This window comes from Carex rostrata, chromosome 1 (genome assembly GCF_964058835.1).
Source record: "Carex rostrata chromosome 1, lpCarRost1.2, whole genome shotgun sequence".
NCBI classification, from domain to species: domain Eukaryota; kingdom Viridiplantae; phylum Streptophyta; class Magnoliopsida; order Poales; family Cyperaceae; genus Carex; species Carex rostrata.
This window is the reverse complement of record NC_135918.1, coordinates 5,663,302-5,689,684: the sequence shown is the minus strand read 5'-3', so window position 1 is coordinate 5,689,684 and position 26,383 is coordinate 5,663,302. Positions and strand designations below refer to the sequence as shown.

Here is a 26,383-nt window from a genome sequence, read left to right as displayed (position 1 = left end):
CTCCATTAGGTCCTTGTGTAATTTTCAAAGACGGATGTTTTCCGGATACACAGTAAATGTAAGGTCTGAAATGAATAATACTTGGTAAAAGTATTTGCATTTGATGGTAAAAATGAAATGATGACGCCAGGCCAGGTGGTATGGTATGCGGTGAGTGGATTGTGGTGATACGGTGGGTGGAAAATTTATTACAAGTTCAATTAGGCGAACAATGTCATTTTCTTAAAGGGAGATTGGTTGAATTTTCTTACTTTTCTTTTGTAGATCTACCCTTCAAAATTGCCATATTTTAATGTTACCGTGTCTATGTAGCTTTGTCGTGTGTAACCAGGTAAAAGGTGTTATATATATTTGCATTTTTATTCAGAAAAAAGAAAACTGACAATCGCTGACCGTAAATATATAAACTTCACAAATTTGAAATGTTGTAGGGGTACACATGTAAATGTTCTTTTGTTGGAACTTGGATTCCAAAGGGGTTTGAGTGTTTGACTATATTTGGAACTTTGGAAGTAATTTTTTTTTTATGCATTATTGAGCTGAGTTGACCCAAGATAGAAATAGAGGCGTCACTCATAAGGTGCCCTTTGCTTTTATAAATTTTTAACTTCAATCCAGAGTTAAGATTAATATCTAAGGATAGTAGTGTCACTGCTGCCATTAAGGTCCTTTATTTATTCTAACATGCTAGCTAGTCATTTGATTAGGCCTTAATAAAATGAACTTTAATTTAGGCGAAGAAAAGGGCTCCGTTTTTTTATTTATTTATTTATGGTTATGACTTGAAGATGAATAAATCATCGTTGTGAAGGGTACATGTTTACATGTTGACTTAAATCTCGTGTATAGTAGTACTCTATTAAAGTATTAAACATTATCCTTATCATTTTTTTTTTGAGAGAAACATTATCTGAATCATTAATTGTGAATTTAAAACATTTATCTTTAGAACATTTATTTGTTTTGTAACTTCCATCTGAGTATTCTACATAGGGCCGGTACTGAAGATTTTGAAGTCCGGAGCGGAAGAAAATTTTGGACTCTTTATATACCAATGTTGTAACAAAGGGTCTTCACAGCCGATTATATGCCTATTTAATTGTTGACGGCGGTTAAACCGTTATGAATACACTTATCAGAGATCTATTAGTGAATTTTTCGATTAATCAATCGATTATTCTCGATTATTCCCAATTCTGTTTATTCTCATTGGATCGTCCGTTTATTTCCATTTATTTTCGTTTATTCCAGTGATTATTTTTTTACATTGTTTTTTCTTCTTCTTCTGTAACTCTGTGATAATAAGTGGGCACGGCTAAATTGCTGCCGACAGCATTTTAGCTGGAGGTGCTGCCGGGGCTTTTTTTATTTTCTGATGTCCAAACAACAAATCCAAACCGTTAGATGTTTAATCTATATTATAATCTACTTGGAGACCAAAATTTACATTTTTTGGAATTTTTTTACTATTTATTAAGCTGGTTTGAAAACCGCTGATTTCAATGCTGCAGAAATTTACTGAAATCAGCGGTTTTCAAACCAGCTTAATAAATAGTAAAAAAATTCCAAAAAATGTAAAATTTGGTCTCCAAGTATCTCTCCTTCTTATTAAGGAGCTTAATTTCTAGATCCTGCAACGGTTCTGATTTACTGTTTTTTTTTCAGAATGATGCTCTGACCGTTGAATTTTCAGATCGCATATAGATGAATTTTCTAAATTATGAGCTTCAACACTTAAGTATGCATTGGTCGCGCTACATATGATCCCAGTGCCCGTAGACTGCGCACCGCACTCGTGGACCGCGCCTCTAAACCACGCACGGCACCTGCGGACTGAGCCTGTGCACCGCGCACTCTTTTTCTTTTTTTCTGCTGAAGGCGGAATTCGAACCCAGTTGAGTTCTGTTGGTGCCAAAATTCTTATCACTACACTAGAGTTCACATGTGTTATCTTGTAGATAAATATAGTACTTAACTATTTTTCTCTACAAATTTGATTTAAATTATCTCTCCTCCTTATTAAGGAGCTTAATGTTTTCTACTACATAATTTGCTCCCGTTGCTGTGCACGGGCACGATTACTAGTATTATAATATAGATTAAACATCTAACGGTTTGGATTTGTTGTTTGGACATTAGAAATTACGATATTGCCTCGGCAGCAATTTAGCCATGCCCGATAATAAGTTTCATAAATCATCCTGGCTGTCCAGCACCAGGGTCGGCCCTGAATTTCTACACTGGAGTACTTCAAATATTATGGACTTGTACAAATTTAAATCCAAAACCCGTATTTAAATGTTTATTTGTTAATATTAACAATTGACGTTAAATTTTATCAAAATATATAAAGTAGTTTAAGAAATAAATGGTTTTTTTTTTGTATAGATGGTTGCGCATTAAATTTAATGTAAAATTGTTTAGTGGTTGATAATTTTTTTTTATATAATTAAACTATTCAATATCAAATCACTAAATAATTATTTTTCAAATTGTGTTAACTTTGATATCCAACACATCTAAGTAATTAAGATATATTTATAGAAGCATGATGATTGTAACTCAAATAAATCCTCCAGCGCGTCCCCCAAGTATTTAATGTATAACTTCCCTTTTCCAGCGTCCATATTGGATTTTTTAAAGTTTTGTTTCTAACATTTTAAAATGCTACTCACAAGCATTTAAACCTCTATTTGCAAGCAACTAAATTCTAAATCTGTGTAGTTATAACTTCTAACTACTTTTGTATTCAAGCCAAAAAAGGAAAGATTTCTTTCACCCACATTTTTTTTTCTTTGATCATTATCGTCCATTTTTCCAATAATTTGTGATAAATTTTGTGAAGGTAAAAAGATAAATATTTTTTACTCAATTTTCTCTTTCAAATGGGATCCATGAATAAATACTTTTGAGTTTTTTTCAAGTCGTCGTCTTTTTTTTTTTTTTTCATAGAAAACGAGAAATGGCCAATGGAGTGGTAATCATTTAATTTTGATTTATTAGGGTGGTAACAAAAAAATTTCGGCAACTAATGCATTGTTAACTTTGTTGCATACTAATGCAGGTTTTATTTCGTCTTTTTGGCTGTACAAACAATCAAAATGTTAATAAGATTTTTCTTGACATGCTCCAATTGTATATTTAGTGCATTACTTATTAACAGATTCTAAAATCATTTTTGGGAACTGACTTGCAAGAAATATAGATTTTTTTAGGACTTCGCTTAAAAGAAAATTATTTGAAGAAAACATAATTTTAAAAATAAAATAATTTCTTAGCAAAAGAGTCAATTAAGCAAATTCTGGATACAAATATACATCTTTTGAAATATTTAAATACCTCATACAATGAACAATTACACGATTAGCCGTACATAAATCATACATGGAAACACAGAGCATAGTATACCTTTAAGAGTTCTAATATATCTCAGGTACATAAACTACATATATATTATTTTTTTAAATGAGAAGAGAAATATGATAAAATAGGAATTCTCCGATTAGGATAAATGAAGAGGGAGGTACTTCGGATGGATGAAGGTATTTTATGAATTTTTTTTAAAAACCATAAGTTGTTTTCACAAGTTTTATCAATATTTTTTTTATCGAAATCTGTGAAAATGGCTAGGACCGAAATGTCATTTCGATTCCAAAAAATAAATAAATTTCGGACCGAAATGACATTTTAGTTCTTATGATTTATTTAAAAATTAAGCAATCAAGTTGGTTTGGTAAAATATAATTTTTTATTTATGGTTTTTTAAAAAAAAAATCGTATTTTATGAGAAACCTTAAAATCTAATTTTATTTATGGAGTATATGTTAGAGGATGCCACGGAAAAATCTAGACATGTGCCTACCCTAAAAAAGTTCCAAATTGTACCAGAAACGATTTTTGGAACGAAAAGGTAAGCTATAATGTATTTGTAAATTGTTAATTCTCTTGTACTTTAGTTTTATAAATTCATTTTTTAGATTAAAATGATCAACTTGAACCATTCAATATGATATACTATATTGCAATCTTATAAGATCCAAACTTTATAATATTATAGTTTATACTACTTTGCTATTCGGCGTTATATAATATTTGAAGGCAATGATTTTTTTTTCTATTAAATGATAAAAAGAAAACAAAATAATGTAAAATAATAGTGTTTGAAAGGGAACAGCTTGAGCTACATGTTTGATATGCAAATCATATGAAAATAAAATACACACCATAGCCTATGTCGACATGTTAGAGCCTTAAGAGGGTAGAATTAACATAAGCATTTTTTTGAAGGTATATAATCACACTGCTCTCTTGACAAAATTGTCATTTTCAGACCGATTTGCAAATTTGCAAATAAGTATGTATATTGCCCAATTGCAAATATTTTTCCCATACATAAAAGAGGAACAAATCAGCTGCTCAATACGTATATTGCCTCTCAATTGCAGTGGTGTGCTAATATTAGATGGTCCCATCATATACCCAGAAAAAGAAAAGAATAAAAATAATATTGAATTGACAAAATCGCACTGGGTTAGTGCTGGTTTGTCAGATATGTCATGGAGACATGTTGCGAGGCTGACCGCCTATTAATTAGATAAGTACTGAATGAAATTTCCTATGCTTCCATTGATAGTCTAAAGCAGGTGCAAATTCAGAATTTTTGTGGGATAGACATAAAAAAAAAATCAAATTGAATTTAAATTTATTAACTAATTGGATACTCAATAATAAAATAATACTTTAATTTGTATTTTTCAATACTTTGATTTATAATTTCTGATACTTTAACTTATAATTATAATTACCAATTATAATTCAAAAAATTCATTTTAATTTTAACACTAAATTTAACATAAATTACAAATCAAACATTCAGAGAGGGGCAAAATTTTTTTCAAAGAGAAACAAAATCAATCGATACTAATAAATTACTACTAAAACTCAAAATCTGAGAAGCGGCTACCCCCCTGATTCTATACTGGATCCGTCCCTGGACTAAAGCCTTTATTTTGGAGTATCTTTCACATGCCAAACATTTCATGAAAATGAAAAAGAGCTAAAAGAACAAAGAAAATTGATCCGGTGTTATTCTTCCCATACTCTTTTCATGCTCTTCTCTCTATCTCTCTCCTCTTACTCTCTCCCACTTAATTTTCTTTCTCTCTCTTCTCTTCTTTGAAGAGAGAATTAGATTGGGAGAGAGAAGCAATCAGATTTTTCAGAAATATTGTGCTCTATCAACGACGAGGCTCTTTCATACTCGGAACGAAGAAAAAGTAACCCAAAACAAACTGAAAAATGAAAAACTATTTTAGGCCTTATATTAAAAAAATTGTATCAAAAGAAGATTCGGATTCAAGCAGAAACGAAAATTGTATTGAAGAAAGCGTTCTTGGAAGTGGAACCAATGGAAAATATTTGTATTCCCCAGAACATTGGTTCTTAACAATCTGACAATACAAAGAGTATAAGCAAAAAATAAAATAAAATAAAATAAATATAATATGTTATTCTTTGAATGATAATTAGGTTCTCAAAAAGGTGTTTAACTCTATAATTATAAATCTTACATTTAAGCAATTCGAGAGAAATTAATCGATTAATTAACCTCGGGTTTACTAGAAAAAGAGAGCTCCTTCTATTGTTGTGGTCTTGTGGCTATAATAAGAAAAGTCCAACTTGTCCCAGTTCATTATTAACTATCATAAGAATTGCTTATGGTTTGGATCAACATCTGATAGTCTGATGGTGCTTTTGTAAGTCCACATTGTGCAGTGTGGTTTTTGGAAATGCAATTACATCTCTAATTGAACTTGCACCAGCCAAAAGCATTATTAGTCGATCCAAACCATAAGCAATTCTTATGATAGTTAATAATGAACTGGGACAAGTTGGACTTTTCTTATTATAGCAATTTGGGGTTTACAATTGTACAAAACTTTTACTCAAAAATTTACAGTGCTTTTCAATAATTCATATTCAAAGCGCTAAAAATAGCAAAAGCTAATACAGTACTATGTGGAGGGGCACCCATATCAAGACATTCCAAAAGATATCCGAACTTCTCTTCGGCCTAATTGAACAAATAAATTCAAGTAATCATCTTGAAAATTGAAACAAAAGCCTACAGAATTGGTACTTAATAACTGTGCCAGTACTCTCAGTTTCTACATTCAAAGTTTTTGTAAAGACATTTAAGTAGTGTGGGAACCTATGCGCAAGTGAGAGAGAGGAATCTGTTCTCGAGAGATGCCGATAATTTCCAAAATCTTTTCTTGAACTTCTCTCTTGTATATTCGCAAGTTCCCTCCCCCAATCTAAAATTTATAATATAGCGCACTGTACAGATGAATCAACAATATGCCCCTATGAAGAGTAAGACTACGGTGCTATGGTTCAATATTCGAGTTTTCAAAATTCTAACGGTCAATCCGAACTGTTCATCTTGTTCTCCATATTAATATGTGTTTGGAGACCAAATTTTATATTTTTTTAGATGGATAGAAAATCACTTGATCTAAAAAATTCTGCACCATTAATATATTTGATTTTCTACCTATCTAAAAAAATAATAAAAAAATTTCAAAAAATATAAAATTTGGCCTCCAAATAGATATTAATATGAAGAACAAGATGAATGGTTCGGATCGACCGTTAGAATTTTGAAAACTCGAATATTGAGCCGTAACATTGTAGCCCTCTATGCAACCCATAGCACCGTAGCCTTACTCCCCCCATGAATTAACATTTATATGGCACGGATCCTAATTGTTACCACTTGCGTAATTATGATGACATGAACGTCTGAACATGCAATTATTTGGAAATCAGCCATCCAATTACAATTGAATAGCAGAAATCAAATGTTTATACATATTGAATTTATCCATTTTGCATGAACTATAGAAGGATCAAAGACATGAAGAAGCAACAATCCCATATCCATAATAGTGCCAATTGGGGTTTATAATAATCCAAGACCCCTGCTTGTTGCCATCCCAATTTCTAGTACTTCGGCTGCTAAGATGGGCCATTGGCTGGATAGACATCACAAGATGGGCCATTGTTCAATAACTTAAACCATTGTCAATTTATAATTCAAGCCAACCCACCTTAACTAGTATTTGAAGAAAAATCTAAGGAAAAATGAAAACTAATAAATCCATTAATTCATAATAAAAGTAATAATACCTCAACTCCATTATAGATCATATCATAGGCCAAAGCGCGGGCAGAGGCAAGGTCATTCATGTCTTCTGGATTTGGTGTTGTAAATGGATGGTGCAAGGCCTGACATGTAAACAGTTAAAAAATATAGCAAAGGAAAAAAAACAAAACAGTTAGCACTTAGTTATCTACCAGGTAAAACTCCAATCACAAAATTTAAGCATGAATTTTAATTTTGACTGCTACTTTAGAAATGTCGCAAGTACTTGCTGGTAATAACCCTCTTAAGAAGTAAATGTACTATAAGAAATCGGTCTCCACAATTTGTACAAGTTTGACCCGGTTAGGCCAAGTTTTGGTAGCAGAAAGTCAGACCGGCTTGGGTCATTTCGGAGTAAGAGTTGTTTTGGGTCTCAGGTTATTCCATTTTGAGTCAAGCAGACTCAAGGTGCAAGTCAGCTGGGTTGGATAGGTAGGTTCTTTCAGTTTTTTGCCCCAACACTATTGATTCACACAGTAATTAGTGTTTCCGAGTCAAACGAGGTCACAAGTCGGGTTAAGCAGGATGGGATATCATGTCAAACAGGTCAGGCTGAAGTCAGTCTGGTTGCCGATCAGATTTTGGGATCCGATCAGGATTAGGGTGTTTGGATTCTGAAAATTCACATTGCGTCAGCTTGATGTTTAGATAGCTTGGTCAGGTTGTGTGCTAATTCTATATAGTAGAAGCAATTAGAAAAGGTTAAAAAAAAGAACAAATTTAACCTCATATCTTTTCTCAGAATCATTCCATTCGAATTGGAAAATCTGTAACCCACAGTATTAAATGCACTTCCTAGCTACAAAGTTCCCGGAAAAATAAAAGTCAAATATATTAGATTTAAAAAACATAAGTCAAGTAGAACATGAGAGGAAAACCTTCTGTACCTACATGGTTTATTAAGCCCAAATCGTTGGCAATAAACAATCTAAGTCGGTCAAGAGTCTTATTCACGCTTGCAGTATTTCCAATTGCAAACAAGATGAGATCGCCTGAATTTGCATTGACAGTTTTTATCAAGCTCTCCTTTTTGTAAGGAGTTAAACTTGAGATAAGAGCTGGTATTCCTTCTAGGTCATCTACAAAATTAACAACAAAAAAAAAAAAAAAAAGATTAGTAAATGATAACTCAACTGAACAGTAGTTTTGTTCACATCAAGCATCTCAGTTTTAATTTTTGTATCATTGGTACAATAGAACTACGGTAAAATATAACTCCGCCTGTGTAATTTCTCCACAGTCTGTCCCAAACCAAGAAAAAAGAGGAGGGTTGCGATAGGTGTGGCGAGCCAATGTAAAATACAACTTTTTTTTGGAAATGAAACTCTCACATGTTGAGTTTCATTTCTAACCTACCCCCAACTTGTTTGGGCTAAAGATTTTGTTGTTGTTGTTGTTGGTACAATAAAACCACAGTAGTAACTAATAAAGCAACCTTTTACTAGCTTCAACTACCATCTAGCTCTTATCTGACATTTGAGTTGAACCAGTTTGAACACTAAACTTCACAGGGATTCCATGAACTAAATTGTGCTTGGAAATATTTCAAAATCTGAATCTCAAAGAACAAATCTAAAATTCTAAACTGCTGATCTTATTCTACAATCAATGCGTAGATGCCAAAAATCATAAAATTTGGACCATATCTTGCTGAGTGAAGATCAAGGGGCCAGAAAATCAAACTGTTGATCTTTGGCCTTTTGATCTTGTGCCAAAGAGACTTGAAATTCTACAATTACCAACATGAATGTGTGGCTTGTGGTGTAGAACATTAACGACAATTCAAACAGTTCAAATAGCAGTTTCAATTCAAAATTTTAATTTTTAAAAGCCAAAGTATGGATCTTTGCATGAAGACCCTGTAGCATAACTTCATGCTCAATTCTCATATGTAGTGGTCTACCAGATCAATTTGGGTCCAAATTAAAAGTTCGGTGACTATAGAGGAACAAATCAAACTTGAGTGACCAATTCGTTACACAGTTTAGTGACCTCCAGCAAAATTTACCCTTTTAACTATTACCCGATTATTATCTTCAGAAAAAAAAAATAGAGAAAAGGGGAATAACAGGCAAGATCATCAGTTTCTGAACTCAAATTCCTAAATACTCTTCGTGAAACTCAAAATGCATTTTTTTTATACCAATAGTTTATAATTTAGACACAATTATTTCGACAAATGTCAACTGTTATTTTAAACTTTCAGACTCATCATCCGAATCCTTAAAATACACACTTAATTATTACATAAAATATATTTAGAAATTACATAATGCATACTTGATTATTATAAAATGTAGATTTGTTGTTTTAAATTGTTGTGATATGTGTGCCTTTGAATATGCATACCTTTGGCTTTGAATGTTTTATCTATATCCAAAGCACCTGTGGTCTGTGGATATGCGTGTCTTTCAAGCAGATTTTACCAAAATAAATAAAAGTCATGTTTGGTTGTGGACTAAATAGTAGAATAAGAGCTTTAGGTCTCACTTATTCCATCAAATGTGATTTAATTGAGTCAGACTAAGACAGAATAAGCCGATCTTTAGGCCAGACTAAATTGGCCTAAACTAAACAATTCAGGACTGGTCCTGAAGATTTTAAGGCCCGGGGCGGAAGGAAAATTTGGATCCTTTATGTAAATTTCTTTAAACTTGTTTTTCCAAAAACTCATTTTGTGATTTAATTTTCTTCCAATGCTTTTGAATAGTACCCTTTTGAGGTTTTATTTTTTCTTCTTTCTCTCTTTTTCTTTTTTTCCACTACTTGATTAATATTTTCTGGGAAATATTGTTTTAAATTAAAAATAAAACAAAGTTCTGATGTGTTTTTTTAAGCAGCCATTCCGATAGATTTTGAAGCTTATGCTCACCAAACTTCTTGGTGAGCATAGCACACGCTAGCTTTATTTGTGGAATAATAGACATATCACTGAATCGGCCTTATCTAGTTTGTTTTCTTCTCTGTTTTAGATTGTGGTAGATCCAAATATTTAGTTATTGAAGTTTTATCTTCAAAATGTTTACAATCTCCTCTAATAAACTGTTGACAAGAATTTACTTGGTAGAATGGAATGATCTCCTGATCCTATGCAAAATGATTCCTTAGTCTATAGATGGAGAATGGAGTACTACAGGAAAATTTTCAGTTAATTCTTATTACAAATGGTTGAAGTTTAGGGGGGATAATTAATCATGAATATGATTCTATTTGGAAGTGTAAAGTTCCTCCAAAAATAATTTTTTTCTTAGACTTCTCAGGAGGATAACTTGTTAAAGAAAGGTTGGCAGAGCAATGCTGATTATTCTTTCTGTGGGCAATTTAAAAGTACTGCCTCTCACCCATTTGATTATTGTCCCTTCACTTTTAAAATATGATCCTAGATTGTTTCTTTTAGGGTACTTTTGGATGAAACAAAGAATAGCTCAGAATAGCTCGCTAACTCCAAATACGGAATAGCCTCTAACCCAACATTTCATAGGAATAGTGGAATAGCAGCTAATCCAAGCTATTTCTTGTGTTGAGAATATCATTTTTTTCACCCAAACGTGAAATAGTGAGAATAGCAGTTATTCCTGGATTAGCACTATTCATGTGTCATCCAAACGTACCCTTAATAATTTTAATTTTGTTGCTGATTCTTTAGATGATATATGTGGCAATTAGATGCAATGTATTTCTCTCAAAGACATGATAATGGTGGAAATGATAAGAGAAGCTGTCTTATGTGTTGTCTAGTTTGAAAGAGATAAATTATGCTTTCGAAGTAGTTCAATGCTTTCTTTTAAGACTATAAGAGCTAAACTTATTGTTGTTACAACTTTTTGGTGCAAAACACCGAGTATTAGTTTCTATTTTTAATTATCACTTCTTTTTTGCTTTAGAGGCAGAGGAGCTGGTTCTACTAAGAGATCTAGATCACATGCTTGGATATGGTTTAGAGATTCCTAATTTAGAACAAGCTTTGTATTCTAAAGTTTAGTTGGACTTCTTTCGAAATTTTTATTAATAGAAAAATTTTAAAAAATATATCGACAATGGAGAAGCAGTTTTCCGAAATTCAATATATAAGAAAAACTTGATGGAGGCCATAACATCCTGATTAGTGAAATCAGATTGCCAATAATTAACAAAACAAGGGGAGGAAAAAAAATGAAAACTGTGACGTTATAGGTAGTAACGTCCAGAGTGGGAGTGAGGAATGACGAAAACATTTTTTTTGCTCCCTGGACGTTCTCAACAATAATGTCCACCGTTTTTTTTAATGTTGTTTCGCTAATCAGAGTGAGTGACCAGAATTTTTTTGCTCTATGGACGTTCTCAACAATAATATCCATTATTTTTTTACGTTGTTTTGCTAATTAGGGTAAGGAGTGATTTCGATTAACTAGATGTTGTGGTCTATAACATCTCCTGAATGTTATAGACCATCATATCTTTCTTGGATATCAAATTTCTGAAAACTGCTTCCTTATTGTCGATATATTTTTTTTAATTTTCCCATTAATAAAAATTTCGGGGACTTCTTTCCCCTGATATCTAGAAGTATGTTTTTTAAGGATATTCAGATTTTATGTGACTGGGCTATGTTTGTTTGTATTAGTTTGGAGATGTTTTGATTGTTAGGCAGTTGTTATGTCTTTTGGTACTGTAACAAGACAAAAATTATGTAGGTTTATTTTGTAATTTGAGTATATATCATTCTTGATCACCAGTGAAATTCCCTCACTTTTATAAAAAGAAAAATAGATTACCATAGGCACCAATGTACCGACTATATGAGCCAAACTAATTATGTGGTTTCAAACTAATTTATAATCTAAATATCTAACCTACCTCACCAACACAAATAATATCAGAATAATAATCGACAAGACAAAATTTAATGAGGGTCATAATTATACTTGCAATTTTTTTGAATCATAAACATACATTTACAATTTTGTCAATAAAAAATAGTAAACATAAATATAGTTTTACAATTTTTAGATGAAGGTTGCAAGTACCTCTCCTGGATACTGTGGAAGTGTGGATCCACCATTACTCAGCAACCATAATCACTGGTACCAATTATAAATACTACTAAATAAATTGGTACCAGGACCGCCACATGCAATTTACTATTTATCTACAGCATTACAGCTATATTATTTGATATCACCACAGCATTACAGTTGAACACAGTGGCAATTTTTGCACAAAATTGGTTATTGAGCTGTACTTCCCTACCTTTTCTTTTCTTTCTCTGATCTCCATAAAAATTATGTCCTACTCTTTTTAAGCTGTTAGCCAAATTAAAATTTCTTTCGATAAAACCATGTATTTTTCTTGAACCTTGAAAAAAAGAAATCATATATGCATTTTTCTTATATAATTTGAAACAGCAAAGCATGATCATTTTAAGAAATTACAATTTTTTGAAAACCAGAAAAATTATTAGTCGTTGCACGAGGACGACAATATGTGTATACATATTTTACACAATACAATAAATATGAACTTATTAAATTTGATTGAAAATATTAACAGCACTATTTTGACTTCACGTAGCATATGAGTCATAACATCTATTAATTTTAACTCTATTTTATGTGCCATGCATGAAATGAAAACAAATAATATTTAATATCTTCTCGATATTGCATGATCCGTTTACTTCAATCAATTTGATAAGTGTTTATGTTCTGACATTTTATGACATTTTCTTTGTAAGATTACAAGATTGAAAATTGCGAGGACCAACATTTCATATAATAATTAAGATATGTTATCCATTTAAAAATTGATCACCATCTTTATCTAAAAAATGATTTAAAATTGCTACTTTGATGTGTTGGATCATTAATTTAATATTGAACTTATATGAAAAATAATTATATATTGTATATTGTCAATTTTATGTTCAATTAAAAAAGATCATTGCAGTTTAGAATATATATAGTATTGATGTGTTATACAGAGTATACAAGAACTTAAGATGTAATTTGTATATTAATGATGGGCTTAGCTGAATATTACAAATAACTAGACAACCTAATAGGATGGCTAATTGGCTATAATTAACAGAGGCATGAAGCTATGATTATCTCGTTAGACAAGTACGGACAGACTTTGGATAGCACATAATCAACAAAGGCTCGAAAGTTGCCAACTGTCATGCTCACTACAGCAAAACAGTCCACCTGTGACCGATATTTGGGACCAATCTATTCGCCGGACGCAGAAAAAACAAAAAAACAAAAACAAAAAAAGTAACGGGGACAGATTTGGCACTCCAGCCGTCTGGGACCGGCGCCCACACCTTCTGGGACCGATTTGGCCCGGTCCCAGAAGGGTCCCCCTCAAAAATCCAGCGCGAGTCTCTCTCTCTGTATCCCGCGTTTTACCTAGGGTTAGCCCAAAAAAAGAAAAGGAAACGGTGATGGCGATGGCGGCTGTGAAAAGGAAAGAGAAAAGAACACTAGAAGCAAGATATTGAAAGAAAAATGGCAATGGAGGCTGTAAAAAGTAGCAAGCAAACGGTGCTGCAGTGTGCAGGTACGGGGCCGCGAGCATGAGCGCTTAAGGGTGATTGAGTTTAGGTACGCTTCCGCACTAAAATTTCAAATTCAGCACAGATGGTTCTAAAAGTGACAGTGGTTCTAAAAGTAACAGTGGTTAAGTGTGAAGTAAGTTAATTAATCCATCTGAAAAGGTGGAGTAACTTAATCCATATTAACTCACCTCTTATTTCACCTTACTCCTCTTTTTTTACTTATTGTTTGGCTAGAAATTTGAACAGGCTAAAATTAGAATTAACGACCTTTGATACATTACCAAATATTATTTATATAAATTACATGAAATTTAATTATTAGACTATCTATATCTCCAATAACATACTTATAAATTAACTTTTAATTTATTTAAATATTTTAAAATTTTATTCTTAATGTTGTTAAAATGATAATTAATTTTAAGTAATCTTTTCTAAAAATAAAATAGATTGGAGTATACATGTTAAGACAAATTTCTCAAACTAAAATAATTAATAATATAATGATATTTGTGTGAAGATTACAAATTCAAAACTCAGGTAAAAGATCTATTAATATTTAATAATTGGTTTTAAATAGCTAGTTATAGCTATGCAATAACTGTGCTATAGCTTTTTTGGATCTTAAAAGCTATAGTGCTATTAACCGCTTTTTTTTATCAGAGTTCTAAATAGCTAGCTTTAAGTGCGCAGTATATAGCTTATCTTTAGTTTTTCCGGACGTTAAAAACTATAGCGATAGCTGTCAATGCTATTTAAAATCTTGTTTAATAATAATAACTTGATCATCAACGCTATCTAAACTTTACAAATTGATTGAGTCCTGTAGACATGTTCACCAACAGACCGCTCAGTCATTGCAAGCAACCAATTTTAGAAGAGCACAATGCAAACGTGGATCTAACGAAATGCCAACGAAGTGAAAGTGACTAGGATATCGCCTTGGCCCGGGACCCGGGGTGTTATAAATTAAAATCCTATCCTGGCGAGCAACCAAATTACTGTGGAATGTGGATTGATGTGTACATGTTGTTAATTACTTGTTATGCATGCTTGTTTACTGTCCTTTTATGTCATAAATAAATTAAATCCTTTTGCTCGACATCACTAGTGCAGATGACACACAAATTAATTAATGTCGGTTCTGGTATGGATGAAATTTTAAAACATGTTTGATTGTTTTTGGGTCCATTAGATTAACCAATTTTTAGTTTTGACGATCACTTCAGTTACAAAGACCCTATGCAGTTTATTTACTATTTAATGCTCAATTTTAAGAATACAATGACCATGATATAATCAAAGGCACAAGTAGAAACTTTTTATAAAGGATGTTGAAAATTAAAATACATAGTGTGGTAAGTGGAATTTGAATCTAATATCTCTCAATTATAAAATAAAGTTCTAACTACTAGACTACAAGTAAATATGTACTTATTATTGAGGAGGGATTATTGTCAAAATTAGAAGTTCGAACACTAACTTGTCACAACCAAATTTTTTTGAGAGAATTTATAAAACAACTCCATTTTAGAATGATTTATATTATCTAATCGTAAATATAAATACAATTTACTCCATTTGTGGATCCGGTCTGACAAGATTTGAGTTTAGATCGCTGTGGCAATTTAACATTCCTCCATCAGTAAGGATCTTTGTTTACCTCCTACTTCAGAACAAACTCCTAACTAAAGAGGTCATGTTGCACAGGCATTTTAACTGTCAGGATGCCTTCTGCTCACTATGTCCTTCCAGCCATCTAGAGTCCTTGCAACACTTGCTTTTCCAGTGTTCCTATGCAATGGCCATTTGGGACAAGGTTGAAGGACTGGTGGGTTTCAGAATTCTCAATTCCGGTGATACGGTCTGTGATACTTGGAGACGATCCTTGGATCTACACAAGAGCAGGCCACGCCTACATTCACGTTGGAAGCAGTTGTTTCCTGCAACATGTTGGGCAATATGGCGTCAAAGGAATACTGTTATCTTTGAAGGCAAGCATACTCCTCCAGATGTGGTTGCGCAGTGGGTAATCAGAGAAGCAACGCTGTGGGAAAAAATTGAAAGAAGAAAGACTCCTTGATATTTACTTTTGCCCTTTTGTTTTTTGTAAATTACTTTGAAGACAAGGATAGTGCATGTAGAGAGCAATGGATAGGCGGGGCTGTATGGAGGTGCATGCATTGCATGGCACTGTGCCACACAGTACTGGGCTAAGGCCCATAAAATTAATCCTTGTATGAATGCGGTTTTTATTATAAAATCAACCGGCAGCCTCTGTCAGGTATTTTAAAAAAAGAGAGTACAACAGCGTTCATGTCAACACTTGATCATTGGACGAAACAAAAAAAAAAAATATATTAATTGAAAGAAACAAACTACTTCCATAATCAATTCACGATGAGAAGTAAAGTTTTAGTAAGCTCCGAAAAAATATGCAATTTTTTTTTTATTATCTAGATTCCTTTAAAGCACTTAAAAAGTAAAAATATAATGATTCATAGTACGGACAATATAGAGGGTGCTATGTTATATATATAACTCATTAATTAAAAGATTAAATTAATAGGTTACATCTGAAAAATAGAATATACATTTCCATAGAAAAAATGATGCATATTTAAGTCGCCACACCGTTAATTGCATAGTACTGACTACCAAAAATAATCTAAAAGTGAAAAATCGTAGAAAACAAAATCGGATAAATAAATGTTCGGCGCCCAAGTGAAATTCATATACGATAAATTGTATATATGTGAATTAACTAAAAGTTTTAAAATAAGAATTTTTTTCAAATAAAGGAATTTTGCAGATGGGAATTTCAATTAAGCAGGCTTATGCTCACCAAATATAACTCATTCTCTTGTACAATTTCTTTCAATCAAAATGAAAAGAAAAAAAAAATACGAAGAATAGTTTTATTATTGTTATTACAAATTTTGTACAACGACGTAATTTGTAATATCAAATCATGCTTCATGCCTTAAGCCATCAAATTATTACCAAACAAAAAATAATTTAAGTTAACGTATAACTTTAGATATCAACCAAATATGAATAATTTAAATTGACCCAAGTTGAAATAACCAAATTAGGTCTCATTAACTTTAGTCCACAACCATACATGATAAAAAAGAATACACAGATTTAATCTGCACACTCTAATGTGTCTCAAATTATTCGAGGGTTTGCTTAAGAATAGGATACTCATTCCTCATTCCTCAAGTCTCCTGACCCCAATATGATAGGATGCGTGATGACTAATAATTAAATTTAATGCAATTTAAATAACGAACGAGACGTCTTGATAATTTGAAGTGAAAAATAAGTTTTTGTAAGGTGCCTTCTAAGTTGAAAAAATAAATAATAGGCCAGGTACTTTTTTTGCTTAAATATTTTATATTCAATTAGGAGGAAAATCGATCTTTACTTGTGAGATGAAGGATAATAATTAGGGGTGCAAACGGATCAAATTTTAACGTAAAATCATATCCATATTCACTTTTATTTTTCAAATACCGATCGGATATTAAATGGACAGAGATACATATAATATATTAAAAAGATACATATTGGATATTCATTTTTCAACACTATTATTTATTTTAAAAAAAATATAAATATTATTAAAAAATATCAAAGTTCATAATATTTATCTAATTATAATGATGACTAACATAATTTTTTTCCATAATATATATTAAACTATATGGTATATATCTATTATTCAAATACAAATAATTAAAATTCAAAACAATATATGTATATATGTGTGTACGGATATTCAGATATTAGATATTCATATTTAATTTTTTAATACAGATCTGGATTCGGACGTTTGCTTCCCCTAATAATAATCCAGTCAGATTATTTGTAAAAGGAAAAGGAAACAAAAATTCAGTCGGATCGGGTTCATGTGAAACCTGACCCGAACTGCTATGATCTTTGTTCTTGGGGTTTGGGATGCACCCTTGTTAGTTATATCCACATCCTACGCAAGTATAAATAACTAGCATTAATTAATTTGGTGGGGAAATTACGGAAGAAGGTTATTTTCTTGATTTGAAATTACTAAAACAAAATGAATTGTACTTGTATCAAACTTATGAATAGATAATTAGATATCCATTAAATCTTAAATTATATTTACACAAGTATTTAGTTCATTATTACAAAATAACATTACTCTTTTAAATAATTACATAATTAAATACATATTTTATTTATTTATTTATTGTTTTATTGTTGCTATCTTATTTGGACCGACTGAATTGTTTGTTGAGAGGCGAAAGAGCATTGATCATGATGATTAATTGATGATAGCGCCATTACTCTTCACTGATCCGAGTGCAACCACCGTTTCTATTAATACCATCAGATCCTCTCCTCTTCTCTCCGTACCAACCACCAGCCAATGAAAACCCCAGAGAAAAAACCATGGCAACAACAACAGAGGCTGAGATAAAGCAAGATAAAACGGTTGAGGAGGTGAAAGAAGATCAATTGGAGGCGGAGGTGAAAGAAGATGTTGTGACAAATCAGGAGAAAAAGAAAGAGGAGGAGGAGACAGTGAAGGAAGAGAAAGAAGGAGAGGTGAAAATGGAGGTGGAACCAAATACAGGGGTGAATTTTCCAGTGCAGACTTCTGATGGGAAGCAACTAGATACCATGGGAGTGAGAAAGAAGAGAGTAATTGCTCTCAATGTTTCAATTTACGGATTCGGTAACTTTTTTTTCTTTTATTCGATCAGCCAATCACATATTTTTAATAGGATCCTCATAACAATCCTCGCAGCTTTATTCATGCAAAAAACTCCGCACAAACTGTCAAAAAAGTCATAGGGGGCCCGCTCAGTCATTAATAAGTGTTTCGTAAATTGTTAGTATTTAACTTGAAGCATCAAAATATTTATCTTGAATTTGCAAAGTATTAATCCATACGCAATGATATCTATTTATTAAAGAATAAATCAATCCATCAATTGTCCCCGCACAATTTTTTTTTTTTTTGAATCGTCCCCGCACAACTGGGGACCATTAAATAAACAATCCCTCATAAATACTTGTCAGTTATTCCCGTACAAAATTTCATTTTTTTTTGGATTGTCCCTGCACAATTGGGGACCATTAAATAAACAATCTCCTCACCCAATAATAAATACTTCTCAAACATAATGATAAATACTTTATGTTATATAGATAAATATTTTATGCTACATGGATAAATACTTCTCAAACATAATTGCAACTTTCAGTAAAACATCAATAATAAATATTTCTCAAATATAATGATAAATATTTAATATTACATGGATAAATACTTTTAAGACATAACTGCAACTTTTAGTAAAACATTAATGATAAATATTTCTCAAGGATAATAATAAATATTTTATGTTACATGGATAAATACTTCTTAGACATAATTGTAATTTTCTTATATATAAATATTTTATTATAATTTGGACGAAAATTTTAACTAAGAATTTTTATTCTCTACATGCACATTATAATTTTCTTATGTATGTATGCACATATATGTTGATCCTTGTATTTTTTTCATTGGAGATGCAATTTTGTTAGAGACATTTAACCAAGAGGCATCATGTCATTAATCACATGCATACTCTTTTTTTGATATTTTGGATTTAATAAAACTAAGTATGTATGAAATTTCGGTCCAAACTATATCATAACCAAGCGTTTTGGCAGCATGAGCCAAACTTAACGAAAATTGGGCCAAAACTTGATCACATGGTTACTAAATGGTAAGGACATAACTTCTATACGAACATTGTATTGGATCTTGAGGAGTATATATTATGTGGATCACATGGGATTGCATGTGTACAAAAGGCAATATGTATATATGTTACATGAATTGAAATATGTTATGGTTTTATATGAATTCATATATAATAATTGGCCCAACGGAAGTTTAATGTATATTTTTTATATAAATAATTTAAACCATATAACGTTATTTTTTTTTAATAATTGGTTGTTATCAATTTTTATCAACTTTAAATTGCAATTTTCAGCAAAATATATGTCTGTCAAAGACAACGATAAATACTTCTCAGAAGCAATGATAAATACTTTATGTTACATAGATAAATACTTCTCAAACATAATTGTAATTTTCAGTAAAACATATGTACGTCAAAGATAATGATAAATACTTCTCAGATATAATGATAAATACTTGTCAGAACAATGATAAATATTTTCTTAAACTTTGTTCTTGAACTTGTCAATAAGTAATGTTTAATCAAATCAAAGTATTATCATGTCATGGACAATGATAAATACTTCTAAGACATAATGATAAATATTTGTCAGAACAATAGTAAATACTTTCTTGAACATCAATAAACAAATAAATAATTATTAGTGGAGATTGTTATTAAATGACAGTATAATTAATGCGGGGATTGTTATTAGATGACAGTATAATTAATGCGATGATTGTTATTAAAATGACAGTATAATTAATGCGGGGATTGTTATTAAAGGACTGTAATTAATGCGGGAATAAATGAAAATTCTTAGCGGAATTAATGGGGGGTAAAAGACAGTTAAGAAAGTTAATTTGAAGAGAGAGAGTGGGGGATAAATGGGGGGACAGGAGTGAGGGGATGATATAATTATTCTTTTTAATAACCTCTAAACAAAGAACTAATCCTATGAAGCAAACTCATATGACCTTTCCTGTTGAATACTTGAAAAACTATCTTAAGCATCATACAAATTCTAAACATGAACTGAACAGATAGGCCATATAAACAGTTAAATTTTCTAACTAATAATGTACAAATCAGGCATTTACGGGGATAATGATAAACTGAAGGAGCTTCTAAAATCCAAATTCGAGAAAGCTCCTGAAAACCCGACCAAGGAGCTGTATGAAGTGGTGATTGATGGCGATGTAGGATTGATGGCAAAGCTAGTTATAGTCTTTCCTGGTCTGACAATGAATATGGCCAAGAAGAACTTCGATGAAGTGCTCGGCCCCATGATAAAAAAACTCAATGGCGGTCAGAAGGACGATGAACTCGCCAAGAGGTATATCTTTCTTTTTTGCTTACTGGATAATAATTCTCTATAACTTGTATTGAAGTGTATTAAATGATATGTTATAGCATATTTTCTCATTTCCAATAAGTTTGTGCTTATGGTTTTAATTTATATGTCGACAGACTAATGGGAGACGCTAAAGATAGCATCAAATTGTCATCTGGTTCAGTGATTGAGATAACACGGCTCCCTGGATATACTCTCCAAACAAAAGGTACTTATTTTTCAGTTTTATTTTGTCTTATTGACATCATTTTCTTTAGCGTAAAGAGGCTTCCATATTAATTATTTAAAAAAAAAAATGGAAACTGAGATAAGAAAAGAAATTTCTGAAACTGGATGACAGGGGAAGATATATTTAGCCCCTTTACTTTTTTTTCCTTATGCTAAGAAAAATAAATTTATTATCTTTATCTTCTTGTTTGTAATTCTGATAAACAAATTTAACCAATGCAGTTAAGGATGAGATAATTAGCACGGTAGAAAGCGAATTACTATGCCGGGCTTACTTCCACCTGTACTTGGGGGAAGATCCATTTGACAAGAATGCCAAGGAGAAATTTGGGGCAGCAATGCTCTCTCTTTTTTAGGATCCAGATCGAACAAACTGGATTGATGGCTTTTCAGGATATCTGAAATTCTGTTTTGTGTCGACAGTGGGGAGATTAGCCTAAATAAATTTCTTTAGTAGGCTTTTTCACTAATAAAGTTTGTATTGACGACTTGTCTATGTTTAATAGAGAAGATGATGCCTTTTCAGGATCTGAGTTTATCCTTTCCTATCTTACACTTTGGTGCAAAATCTGATATTATAAGAATGAATATTTTGATTTTGTGCTGTAATGATTTTGAATATCATTTGAATTTTTTTTTTCAAAACTTCAAACGGATCACCTCTAAATTTTATATATAATTGCTTGGCCCATGGGCCAGCTTCTTACAATTTGTTCAAGTCTGCACACTTGAGAATCCGCTGTTGTCCTGTTTTAATGACGATGGATTATATATCCAGTAATGTCCGTTTGATCCTATATTGGATCAAGACAAACGGATGAGATCAAAAGTCAATTGACGTGTGTTCCGAGGTTCTAGCTTATAGGGTACTGACATGTCATACCAGATCACAGATGATTAAATACATTGTTTAGATGCCTACTGGCTTTCCCTAACACCTTGTTTGGATGGAGAGTAGAGAAAGGGCTGCGGAGTCGTTCCGTGCGGAGCTTTTAATTTGGTCTGTTTGTTTTGGATCGGACGGACGAGATTAAAAGTTCCGCAAATTTTGAGAAATTTTTTTTTTTCAATTCGGGCAAGATCTGATCTGTTCCGTCCGATCCGAAATGAATGGACCAGATTAAAAGCTCTGCACGGAACGACTCTGAAGAGGATACTATTTCAGAGAAAGGGAGGGGAGGTGAATAATAGAAGAGATTAATATATTTAACTTTTTCATGTTTGATTAATGAGGGAAAATAAATTTAACTTTTTTTTTCATCTTGTTTCTTGTTTGATTAATTAAATGTTTTTAGTACATTTGACTATTATGCCCTTTACAATAATGTGTACCGCATGGCCTGGTGTGCCAAAAAATATACAATATTGTTGTTGACACATATATTTTTCTTTTCTAAATTTCTAGTAGCAGCTATTTTACAAGATCTATGAAAAAAATGACATAATAACTGGTGTTAAGTACATGCTTCAAATTGCAAAAGAAAAAAAAAAGTAACTTCAAATCTGTTTTATTAAAGTAATGAAACAAAAAAAATTATAAAAGAAGGCCAGATAAAAAAAATAATAAGGACAATTTCTGCAAATTATATTTCACAGAAGACCAAACAATTCTCATATAAGCAATAGTATAGTATTACGTATTTATTAGATTTTGACTTTCGGTTGCCAACACACCACTAAATAACATTTTGGATCATATTGAAGTTCGATATATAAGAAAAAAAAACTAATATGTTCAATCAACTATGGTGCCGTTTTTTTTTTATGTACCACCCTAATAAATAAGAATTAAATCAATACCATCCGTTAATTCCGAATTAAGATTCCGCCACGCTCGCACAGTAGATCTGCGAACGGGTCGCTACCCGTTCGCATAATAGATAAGCGGACTGACCCGTTCCCGACGACCCGTGCGCGCAACAGATCTGCGGACGGATGACCCGTGCGCGTAACAGATCGGCGGACTGACCCGTTCGCATTATTGATCTGCGCACGTGGCAGATTCTCCCTATATAGAAGATCAGTTCTGCAGAGCATTCTACACCCTCATTTTCACCGAAGCTGCTGCATAGGTAGGTTTTTTTTCCTTTTCATCCTTTTTTTTTTAATTTATTTTTTGTAGTTGTTTTAATTTAGTTATTTTTTATTATTAGGTTTATTCAACAAATTATGATTGGAATTGCTTGTTATTTTGATGGTGAAGTATTACAAGGACCAAATGGCGCTTATTATAGCCACCAAGTGCCGAAAATGTTTAATATTCGACCTGATTTGGATTTTAGAGGTTTAAATAGGGAAGTGTACCAACAACTCGGTATTGACCACCGTAATTATGAACTGATAATTACCGCAAGAATTAATATTGGCCAAGGCAATCAAACCTGGTTCCAACAGCTACCGGTACAAGACGATAGCAGTTGGCAGTTATATGTCCAAATGACAATGAATATGACTTTCAAGTTCCTGGAGTTATATGTTGTAGCCAACCCCAGACAAAACTCTAGACATAACTCCAGACAGAATACTAGGCAATTGTTGTAGTTGACTCAGGGTTTGGGGCTCGAGCAATCTGTAACGGGTCCTAGCCGGGCCCCATCTGTAGCGGGTTCTAGTCGGGCCCCATGTGTAGCGGGCCCTAGTAGGGTCCAATCTGACAGGGGTCGATCTCAGATTCCATCCTCATCCTCTAGCCGAGTCCAATCTGAAAGGGAGCGATCTGAAACCCCTGAACGGCTTTATTATGCTGACAATACGGACGATGATCCTGAAGAAATGGAGGCAGAGGCTAATTGGGATGATAATGGGGACGGTGGGGTATCAGATCACAGTGATGAGGATATTGGTATTCCTGTGCTTGGTAGACGGAAGTGGCCTATAGTGGATCGTGGGGAAAGACATCCGTTTGAGCAATTTCATGACACATCAGGGTTTGGAGAGGCCGATAGCTCTTTTTTTGCGACTTGTGAGGTATATTTGTTAAATTATATTTAATTTTAATTTAATTATTAAAATGTTGTTATTAAATTGATGTTGTTTATTTTTTGTTGTTTCGTTTGTACAATAAAAGGGAGAAAGACATGAATTGTCTGAGGGGATGACATATGACAACAAGGATAAGATGAAAGATACAATTAACCACTGGCACATCAAACAAAATAGGGAGATTAAAAATACACACAGAGATACCACCAGGTTGAGGTACAAGTGTGTTAGCGCCCGGTGCAGGTGGGCGTTGGTTGTGAGGGCTACAGGCTTTGGTAATACTTGGGCCATCACGAAGAATGTGGCTAAGCACACATGTCACGCATCGGCATCCAGGTTAGATCATGCACAGTTGACGTCCGCTATGGTCGCCAACTGTATAAAATTGTCATTGGAAAAAAATGCTGATATTTCTATCCGGGCAGTCGCTGACTTATGCGCTGAAAGGTACGAGGGTATTGTTCCAAAGTACAACAAATTATGGCGTGGTAAAGAGTTAGCAATTGCTCGGGCCTTTGGTAGTTGGGAAGGGTCTTACGGGCTGATTGTCCCTTTGTTGGAGGCAATAAAAAGGTCAAATCCGGGAACCCAATATAAAATTGTTTCAAAGCCAACCACTAAGCCAGGGTATCGTTTTTTCATGAGAGCAGCATGGGCATGGGGACCATGTATTGCCGTAGTCGGTCACCTCAGACCCGTCATCAGTATCGATGCTTGTTTCTTGTCTGGCAGATACAAGGGTAAGCTGTTAATTGTAACCGGATATGATGCAGAGAATCAGTTAATCCCGTTAGCATTTGGACTGGTAGAGAACGAGGATTTTGAGAATTGGGGATGGTTCATGAAGTGGGTGCGGGAGTTTGTAATTGGGCGAAATAGATACATGTGTGTGGTATCTGACCGACACAAGGGCATAAAAAATGTGTTTATTCAAGATGATTTGGGTTGGTGTGAGGAGAAAGGAGAGTGTGCTCACCGCTACTGCTCTCAACATGTGTTTGAGAATTTTGGAAAGCACACTAAGGATAAGGTAGCTTCCACTTTTTTCAAGGTTATGGTTAAAAAGAAGAAGAGAAGAAGATTGCAAGAAGGACTTGATGCAATCGGGAGGCGAAATCCTGCTTGGTTGGCTTATTTGGATACATGTGGCAAATATAATGAAAATGATGAGGAAGAACTGCCTAAGCCATGGAAGGTGTATCAAGCTATGGATGATGGATCTCGCTGGGAAATAATGACTAGCAACTGTTCCGAATCGCTCAACCATGTCTTCAAAACTTCTAGCAGGTTTGTATTTTGTAATCCTCCTATTTTTTATTATTGTTTTCTGCACTTAGTTGTAATTTTTATTATTGTTTTATTATTGTTTTCTCATAGATTACCAGTTGCTGCAATCATTGAGGAGACATTCTACAAGTGTGTCAGCTGGTTTGAGCAAAGAAGTGAGACGGCTGTGCAATTACAAGTGTGTCAGCTGGTTTGATATAATTTACAATATACAACTATTTTGGTACCTAATTTTGATCTAATTTACAATATACAACTATTTTGGTACCTAATTTTGATCTAATTTACAATATACAATTATTCTGGTACCTAACAAAAATAAACTACCTAAAACTAGAAAAAAAATTAATCTAATTTATATACAACTATTTTGGTACCTAACTAAAATAAACTATCTAATAAAACTAAACTACTTAATAACTAAATTAAATTAAATTATTTAACAAAATTAAATTAATAAATTTTTTTTTACCTTTTTACTGTGCTGGACGCTGCTGCGGAGACAGGGACAGCGTAAAAAAACCACTGCGGAGGGGTTTTTATCCGGATTTGCCACGTATGCATATCTATAGTGCGAACGGGTCGTCGGGAACGGGTCAGATCGCTAACGGGTCAGATCGCTAACGGGTCGTCGGGAACGGGTCAAATCGCGCACGGGTCATCCGTCCGCAGATCAGTTACGCGCACGGGTCGTCGGGAACGGGTCAGTCGGGAACGGGTTAGTCCGCTTATCCATTACGCGAACGGGTAGCGACCCGTTCGCAGATCTACTGTGCGAACGTGGCGGAATCTGAATTCGGAATTAACGGGTGGTATTGATTTAATTCTGATTTATCACGGTGGTACAAAAAAAAAAAACGGACTATGGTGACTACGGTGGCTGCTAGGTCTCTGGTAAAAAAAAGTTGAATGATAATTATATAGGAATAAGATATATAGGACAGGGTATTTGTATCATTTTTTTCTGAAAATATTTGTAACACAATTTCTTTCCATCTGTTATACCTCAAATCGAGAGAAAAATCAATTCTATTGATTACAGTTATATAAGGTTAATCATT

General features: G+C 32.9%; 2 protein-coding genes and 2 long non-coding RNA genes across 5 annotated transcripts; 2 read left to right on the top strand and 2 right to left on the bottom strand.

Annotated features, from left to right (window-relative positions):
- Positions 1–5,401: 5,401 nt before the first annotated feature.
- Positions 5,402–5,644, bottom strand: LOC144546787 (uncharacterized). The gene is made up of 2 exons (XR_013508883.1): positions 5,571–5,644; positions 5,402–5,450 (listed from the first exon to the last, which is right to left on the bottom strand). It is a non-coding gene; the product is annotated as an uncharacterized LOC144546787 (long non-coding RNA).
- Positions 5,645–5,906: 262 nt separating this feature from the next.
- On the bottom strand, positions 5,907–8,302 carry LOC144565307 (uncharacterized). Of its 2 annotated transcripts, XR_013514869.1 has the most exons (5): positions 8,099–8,302; positions 7,933–8,002; positions 7,192–7,290; positions 6,212–6,317; positions 5,907–6,073 (listed from the first exon to the last, which is right to left on the bottom strand). It is a non-coding gene; the product is annotated as an uncharacterized LOC144565307 (long non-coding RNA). The 2 variants fall into 2 exon arrangements; XR_013514870.1 differs by lacking the exon at positions 6,212–6,317.
- A 9,824-nt stretch (positions 8,303–18,126) lies between these two features.
- LOC144554056 (chalcone isomerase-like protein 1) lies at positions 18,127–21,641 on the top strand. Its single transcript, XM_078302270.1, has 4 exons — positions 18,127–18,465; positions 20,564–20,807; positions 20,942–21,033; positions 21,276–21,641. Exons 1-4 carry the CDS (start codon positions 18,180–18,182, stop codon positions 21,407–21,409), a joined length of 756 nt encoding a protein of 251 aa, XP_078158396.1. The 5' UTR covers positions 18,127–18,179; the 3' UTR covers positions 21,410–21,641.
- Positions 21,642–24,334: 2,693 nt separating this feature from the next.
- Positions 24,335–25,518, top strand: LOC144564689 (uncharacterized). The gene is made up of 4 exons (XM_078314290.1): positions 24,335–24,371; positions 24,461–25,029; positions 25,102–25,322; positions 25,413–25,518. The coding sequence occupies exons 1-4, from the start codon at positions 24,335–24,337 to the stop codon at positions 25,516–25,518; spliced, it is 933 nt and encodes a 310-aa protein (XP_078170416.1).
- Positions 25,519–26,383: the final 865 nt, after the last annotated feature.